General features: G+C 41.0%; 1 protein-coding gene across 1 annotated transcript; it reads left to right on the top strand.

Moving 5' to 3' along the window:
- The first annotated feature begins 900 nt into the window (after positions 1 to 900).
- On the top strand, positions 901 to 6,699 carry LOC120568447 (zinc finger protein 768-like). The gene is made up of 4 exons (XM_039816000.1): positions 901 to 1,756; positions 2,018 to 2,079; positions 3,269 to 3,362; positions 4,967 to 6,699. Exons 1-4 carry the CDS (start codon positions 1,549 to 1,551, stop codon positions 6,010 to 6,012), a joined length of 1,410 nt encoding a protein of 469 aa, XP_039671934.1. The 5' UTR covers positions 901 to 1,548; the 3' UTR covers positions 6,013 to 6,699.
- The last annotated feature ends 1,275 nt before the right edge of the window (positions 6,700 to 7,974 follow it).

Genomic DNA, 7,974 nt, shown 5'->3' with positions numbered 1-7,974 from the left:
TGGCGTCTGGCACTTTGGTCTGGTTATTGTAATAGTAGTAAGTGTAAATAAACAATTTTTGAATGTTAAATTATTTCATTACAACTTCCTCCATTGCCCTTTTTGTTACTCTCACCTTGCCTACTTACTTTTAGGATTCCCACATTCATTGAAAAGGTGTCAAATTTGATCTACAATAAACAGAAGAGGACCAAAAATGGATCCTTGAGGGACCCCCAATTTAGATAAAATTTCTAAGGTCAAAATCACAGATTGGGCCTTTAGGGTCAGTGTAACGCTTATCAGTTCAATTTTCTAAGCACAAACGGACATTTGGAAAAACAGAAAAATTAGTTAAAATATCCAATTATTCCTTTTTTTCCACCTTGACAAATAAAAAAATTGGATCTTTAACCTGTTTTTCCAATTTTCTGTTTTTTATTCAGAGGATCAGAAATTGAGAAAATTACAAAATTGCATCTGAGCTCCAATTATTCAATACTGCAATGGTATTCTCTTCCTCTACTTTGCGGAATATGCAGATCATTAACTGAATATGGACCAAAAAAACTCTGACTTGGGGTCAGAGGTGCTTGCAACTGATGATTTTGAGTGGGGGGCGGGACGTAGCTAGACGGAACAAGGGAGAGAATACCATTGCAGTATTGAATAATTGGAGCCCAGATGCAATTTTGTAATTTTCTAAATTTCTGATCCTCTGAATAAAAACAGAAAATTGGAAAAACAGGTTAAAGATCCAATTATTTAATTTGTTAAGGCAGAAAAAAATGAAAAATTGGATTTTGGAACCCATTTTTCAGTTTTTCCAATTGTCCGTTTGTGCTTAGAAAATTGAACTGATAAGTGTTACACTGACCCTTTAGAATCAACTTGTCTTAAGCAACTAAAATGTTAACTAGTTCATTGGTGATTATTTTAATCAAGCTTGTATTTTATAGTAATAATGTAGGCTTGAAGAAGGAGGTATGGTAGATTCGATTTGGGGTCCGTGCTACTACTATTTGTGTTAAAAAGTGGACTGGTGTTGGTGAGCTTTCTTAGGATTTATGAATGCAGTCATCAATATGGACATATGAGGGGAAGAAATTGGCCTACATTCAAGTGTGAATTTGTATTTTAATATTGTGTTTTCATCCGACTATCATTGTTGTGTTTTAAGAGATCTTGGCCTGCCATATAGCCAAGCTAATTTTACCCAATCCAGTCATTTTTAAGGCTGTACTGTTGTCTGCCAGACTAGTAAAGGTAAGTCACTTTTAAGTTTGAGCTGAAACACCTATGAGTATTGGCAAAGAAATGTTAAGGCCATCATCTCAGACTCCTGTTCCTCTCTTCCTTGTTGGGTGTAATCTTACTGCGTTCCTACTCGTGTACTTACGGTAGAGCCCTCGGCCACACGGAAGAAAAGGTTCCAGCTAGCTAGAAACAACACAGGGATGTAACATTTTCTAGTGCGTCGGTTGTTTTCGCATTTTTAATAAATATAATTGCGCGAGGAGACATTTTTTATCATATATTGTTTTCAAATATTCCTTTGCATGAGTCGACATGGCGACGTGCATTCCCTTTCAAACCCAGCTATCCTCTATAATGGAGGTTTTGGTTAAAGCAGCAGTGACAGAGATATCCAAACTAGTCGATGACAAATGTGCGTTTTTGCATCTCGAAATATCCCGAAAGCAAAGCGAGAATGAGATGCTGAAAAGGAAATTAATAATGATGGAGAACAAAAATGCACAGCTGCAGCGCGGCTTTGGTAAGATGCTCAATTCTGCTTTTATTTGTGTTCTTACAGTAATTGACGACTCGAGTAAACTAATTATGCATATTAATGTGGAAGTACCAGACATGTGATAAGCAAAACCCCACATCATTCTGTGAAACAGCAGGGCAATCCGTATAGGGAAGCACTGTATGAATGCTGTACATTCTTACATACGTTATTGTTAAATGTTAATATATTTGATGTCACTTTGGTCTAGCTTTTTTAAATGTATTTCTTCCTTTTGTCTACCAGAAAACTACATGGACAGAGGAACTGATGTGGGGAACTGTCCGCTTCCTACAGGAGATATTAAGGTCTGCTTTATGTCAGTGTTATTACTCAGTAAAATTACGCCCTAAGTGTAGTTGTATAGGGCATAATTTCCTCTGGGGACAGGGGCGACGTGTCCCCCCCCCCCCACTTTTCAAAATCGCCCCCACTTTCAAATATAATATTTTATTCATAAGTCTCCGTGATCGACCCCTATTTTAAACAATAAAGAAAGTAGGACATCTTTTTCGTATACATGGTTTAGTACTATTCTTTCTGGAAGAATTTATCAGTGAGATCAATTGAATTGCTTCCTGGTATTTGTATCACCCTAGTCTCTAACCGTATGTGGAAATGCAGGAAATGGGATTCACATTTAATTTTGGCAGAGGACCCCAGACCCCCTGTTTTGTGTAATAAAGTGTAATAATGAATCAAATCGATAAGTGCCAAGTGCATTGCACATACGTAAGACATTGCAATCAACCAGTTTTAAAACGCAAAACAAATGTGAGGGTTTGTGAAAAATACATTCAAGATAGTTACTCCGCATTCAGCAACTTAATTGCAGAGGGAATGAATGATGTGGAGAAACGGTTGATCTTTCTAGGAGGCAGCAGATAGCGCCGTCCTGAAGGCATTAGTGTCAACTCACTGGACAAAATGTGGTCTGGATTAATACAGTACAGTAAAAGGAGAGTGAATATTGGATTTGCATTCGCCTGATGGCCAGAAACACCACTCCAAATGACTGCTAAGGTTGCTTTGTGTCTCTTCCATTTATAAATAAGCAAATGTTTGCTAACATGTTCATCAAATCTACTTTATACTGTGTGGTGATTATATGTTAGGGCTGCCCGATTATGGAAACTATCATAATCACGATTATTTTGGTCAATATTGAAATCACTATTATTTAACACGATTACTCATTGACTTTTTGGAAAGATGTTGTATTTACTGAACTTAAAAAACACTGAAACTGTTCAACCAATCAACAGTGAAAACACCTTAAACTGTGAAATTGTCCTTCATTCTTCTCCTGTTTGAACTTTTTTTTAAATTCAGAACACAATACAAAATAAGACTTTTTCTTGATTACATTGCTTTTGTGATCGTTAGGAGCCGAAATCGTAATCAGGATTAAAATGTGATTAACTGCACAGCCCTATAATATGCCAACGTTGTGTTTACAGTCACAGCTAAAGTTGAATCCGTCCTCTCTCCATCTAGTTTCCTGATATTGACGACGCCACTGTTTCGTTCACAATAAAAGAAGAGAGTCCAGATGAGATGCTGTGGATCAGTGATTCTGCTGGACCGATCGGTGAGTTAAAGAAAAAAAAAGAAAAAAACAAGATCTGAAATGTGCGAGTTATTATAAAGAAAAAGAGTTAAAGGACAAATCCGGCGCAAAATGAACATAGAGGTTAATAACGCGTGTGTACCGAGTTCGACCGTTCTCTGGGATTTGTTGTCATGCTAATCGAATGTGACCAGTTTCAGCGCAAACCGCTAATTACCTTATAACACTAGTCGTCGGGGCATGGGTAAAGTAAAAAGATGAGAGTACGTAAACTTTATAATCTATCTTTTTAATAAACTGTCTGTACACTTACAAAGTTCTCAATGTTTTGGTTTACATGTAGGGACCCTCATTATGCTACCGTGGATGTGTGGTGCTATTTTGAAATGGCAATTTCTTTTTACTTTACCCACGCCACGACGACTAGTGTTATAAGGTAATTAGCGGTTTGCGATAAAACTGGACACATTCGATTAGCATGAAAACATATCCCAGAGAACGGCCAAACTCGGTACACATCTGTTATTAACCCCTAGGTTCATTTTGCACCGGATTTGAACTGAACATTGCACCCTCACATTGCGTGACATAGTTTTAATATTCCTACAGATTCTGTCCCACTCCTCATCATCCGGTGTAATACTCAGATCCTATGCCTATATTTCAATAGGAAATTGTTGTTGTCTTCTCAGTTTTTGTTAGGGCTGGGTATCCCTAATGATTTCCCAAATCGATCCAATTACATTTCCGATTTGATTCTATAAAATAGGTTAGTAACTGAAATTTCAGTTACAATACCAATTTTGCTTGGATATAAAAGAAATCGGTTGTTCTATACCACTAACAAGGCTCAAAATAGCACCACACTTCCACGGTAGCATAATGAGGGTCCCTACATGTAAACCGAAGCATTGAGAACTTTGTAAATGTACAAACAGTTTATTAAAAAGATAGTTTATAAAGACAGTAGCGTTCACGTATACAAGCAGGCACCATACTGTATTGGGAAAACAGTCATGACCAGTCGAACGACAAAGGCTGTGCATATATTTTAATAAACCAATACAGTTTATGCATTTCCATGTAATTACATTTCACAAACATAATTCCTATCGACCCATTGGGAAACCACGGACCATGGGAGATTTCAAGTGACCGTTCAGCTCACGTTGCACGGCACTCGTCGGTCGACTGGTCGTGACTGTTTTCCCAAGATGGCGCCTGCTTGTATACGTGAACGCTACCGTCTTTATAAACTATCTTTTTAATAAACAGTTTGTACACTTACAAAGTTCTCAATGCTTCGGTTTACATGTAGGGACCCTCATTATGCTACCGTGGAAGTGTGGTGCTATTTTGAGCCTTGTTAGTGGTATAGATATATAGCGATTTCTTATACCCGTTGCCTGACAACTAGTGTTATGAGGTAATTAGCGGTTTGCAATAAAACTGGTCACATTCGATTAGCATGAAAACATATCCCAGAGAACGGCCGACTCGGTACACATATGTAATTAACCCCTAGGTTCATTTTGCGCCGGATTTGTCCTTTAAAGAACTGGATTTCATGCAAGAATGAAATCCCCAAAAAGTTAAAGTTTTCCCCTTTTTCCTGTCACTTGCAGGTTCTGCTGTACATTACCGGACAGGTAATGCGCCGGAGAGCCAGCAGTTTGAAGAGGACCGCCCGCTAAACCATTCCGAGATCGCCGCAAGAAAATCATCCGAGTTCGGTGACTTGTATAACTCTGGTCAGCACGCGGGGGACATCGGCGGCCCTCAGTTCACCGTCAAGACCGAGAAGGAGGAGGACCGCTCCCGATTCAGCCAGGATGGATGCCAGCACGGCGCGGGGAAGCACGCTCAACTTGCTGGCGACTTTTCCGTGGACGAACGAGAGAATCAGCTCTGGACGTCCATAATCGAAGGGAATGACATCGATGCTGGCTTCCCTGACTTTTCCAGCGTGGTAGAGGAGTATTCCAACACGTTCCCGGACCATTCGGACGTTCACGTGGTTTCTAACGCCGCCAAGTCTGCCGGCGTGCAGCAGTTGTCCTCTCAGAGGCCGTGCAACGGGATCTACAGCACTGAGTATCAGAAGGATGTCCCACAGTTGTCCAGTTTTCAACCCAGAGCTCAGGCTGGCCTGCTGCAGCCGGACAGGCAGAAGGAACAAGCGTACTCGCAGCGAAACCCCTCGCATGTTGGACACGCGAGGCAGCCGGACGAACACACCGAGAGGGAGGGTGCGGCTGGAGAGAGACCGGCCGTCAGTCACTCGCACAACACCTTGACAACAGGCCGCTTCAAAGCGCTCTCGAGCATTTCGCGAGGCTACTCCTGCTCGCACTGCGGCAAGACGTTCGGCCGCCTGCACCAGTTCAAGCTGCACCAGCAGAGCCACAAGAGGAAGCGGGCGTTCTGGTGCACGGTGTGCGGGAAGAGCTTCCAGTGTTCGTCCCACCTCAGCATACACCACCGGACGCACACGGGCGAGAAGCCGTACGGCTGCGGGCAGTGCGGGAAGCGGTTCACACAGCAGAGCAGCCTGAGGGTCCACCAGCGCACGCACAGCGGGGAGCGGCCCTACAGCTGCTCGCTGTGCGGGAAAAGCTTCATCCTGATGCACCATCTGAAACGCCACAGAATCATTCACACATACAGCTGAGAGGGAGAGACGTCTACGGCAATGTTGCTCAGGTGAAAAAGATAAAAAGTGACCCCTTCAAGAACACACCAAAAAAGCCTGTGAGCTTTTTTTGGGGGGGGGGGGGTTGGGATTTGTAAACTCGTTGCATTGCTCCCGGACTTTGTATAATAATGCATATTCTACTATGCAAAATCCATCGGGATGGATTTTAAGATGTTTGCTTCTTTTTTTTTTTAAATACTTATAACTATTAAAAACTGAATTGCAACCTCAAACAAAAATCACACAAGTCAGTATTTTTAAAGGCACCTCCCAATGCTAGAAATCCCAAAAAACCAAGATCTGAAATGTGGAGTTATTATAAAGAAAAATATTCTACAAATGCCCTCTTACAGTTACCTGCATACTGATCTTCACAGTTTGTTTTTAGCTTCTCAAGTGGAACTATGCCTTACTTCATCTGAGCACTGAAACTGTCGAAGCACAAGACACTCATTATTATCCCCATAAACTGTCCCCTTTACAGTCAGCAGAGGGCTTTCCATTCAGTGAAGAAGCACCTCTCAGGTTTATGTTGTGATGTCATAGTTGGTAAAAACCTGCCCGACCATGTTGTTCCCAGTGAAATATTTCCATAAAACGTATCCCCAAAATCCTTTACCCTCCTGTCTTATGATTTATATTAAAGGATCGTTTGAATCAGCAGCCGGATTTCTTCACCGTTTGTAATTCTCAGGTCATTCTCACTGTATTTATTAGGTACTCAACATTAGGGCTGAAACTAATGATTAATCCATTTTAAATAATTTGAATAATTCTCATCAGTTTGGTCTATAAAATGTCAGAAAAGGGTGAAAAAAATACGCATCACAATTGTCTAGAGCAGGGGGGTCTACAACGTTTTTTAGGCCAGAGACCCCTAGGCTGAACGAGAGACCGAGTAATACCGCATAATGTATACAATTGAGTTGCATATTAAACTGTGCAGAATGGATGAAAAGAAATGGATATTATTTATGCATCCTTTGCATAATGTTTTAATGTTAAACATACATGTGGAAGGCACAGTGACTCCTTGAGTTTAACTGTATGGCTACCAGTGGCTACCTTACCTATAGTAAGCTTATCTTCAATATGTAAATCCTTTTTTTTCAGGCCAATTTATCTTTGCTATTACATTTTTGCATTCATATAAATGTATATTTTCAGACTTATTTTTATTTTTGAAATAAGAAATTTTCAAATAATTTTGGCAGCCCACCTGCACTAGCTCTGAGGACCCCCCCCTAGGGGTCCCGGACCCCCTGTTGAAGATCTCTGGTCTAGAGTACAAAATGCCGCCTTCAGATTGCTGCCCTTCTCTGTCCTGCAGCATAAAACCGAAGGATGGAATTCAATTCAAATTCAATTTAAATTTACTCAAAAGCGTTGAATCATAACAGGAGTTATCTCAGGACACTTTACAGATAGAATAGGTCTATCCACCCCTTCCCCCCAAGAGCAAGCATTTGGTGCGACAGTGGCGAGGAAAACCTTCCTTTTAAACAGGCAGTTTCGGTGTACAAACATACAATTTGCACATATGTAAAAACAGAGAAAAGACTCACAGCTAGATCCAGGAAATGATTGGTGTTTTTGCTTGATAAAGGACCAATCGCTGATGCGTTAACTATCATCAACTAACTTTTTCACCACGACTCCAATTACGGCCTCATTCCTATAGCGCTGTCACTGTGGTGGATGAAGTGACACCAGAGGGCAGCCTAACCTAACCGTGAAAACATCCCGGTGCAGAGAGACACGCTACGCTGCCTGAACACCCTGAACAGTTGAAGTTCCTGTTTATTGTTTATTGTGGGTGTGATCCTCTGCGGTTTGCAGCAGCTCTCAGCACAGCACCGCTGCAGGGACGGGACTGTACATTTCACTGTGTATTTATACTATTCATACATGTCATCCCTGGTTCATTATACTATTCTT

This window comes from Perca fluviatilis, chromosome 11 (assembly GCF_010015445.1).
Source record: "Perca fluviatilis chromosome 11, GENO_Pfluv_1.0, whole genome shotgun sequence".
Classification (NCBI taxonomy): Eukaryota; Metazoa; Chordata; class Actinopteri; order Perciformes; family Percidae; genus Perca; species Perca fluviatilis.
Note: the sequence above shows the minus strand (reverse complement) of the source record. Positions and strands in the feature narration are given on the sequence as shown.

Coding starts and splice junctions, on each gene's coding strand:
- LOC120568447 (XM_039816000.1), top strand. CDS start 1,549: ATGGCGACGTGCATTCCCTTTCAAACCCAGCTATCCTCTATAATGGAG. Junction 2,080..3,268: donor TTCCTACAGGAGATATTAAG/GTCTGCTTTATG, acceptor CTCTCCATCTAG/TTTCCTGATATTGACGACGC. Junction 3,363..4,966: donor TGATTCTGCTGGACCGATCG/GTGAGTTAAAGA, acceptor TGTCACTTGCAG/GTTCTGCTGTACATTACCGG.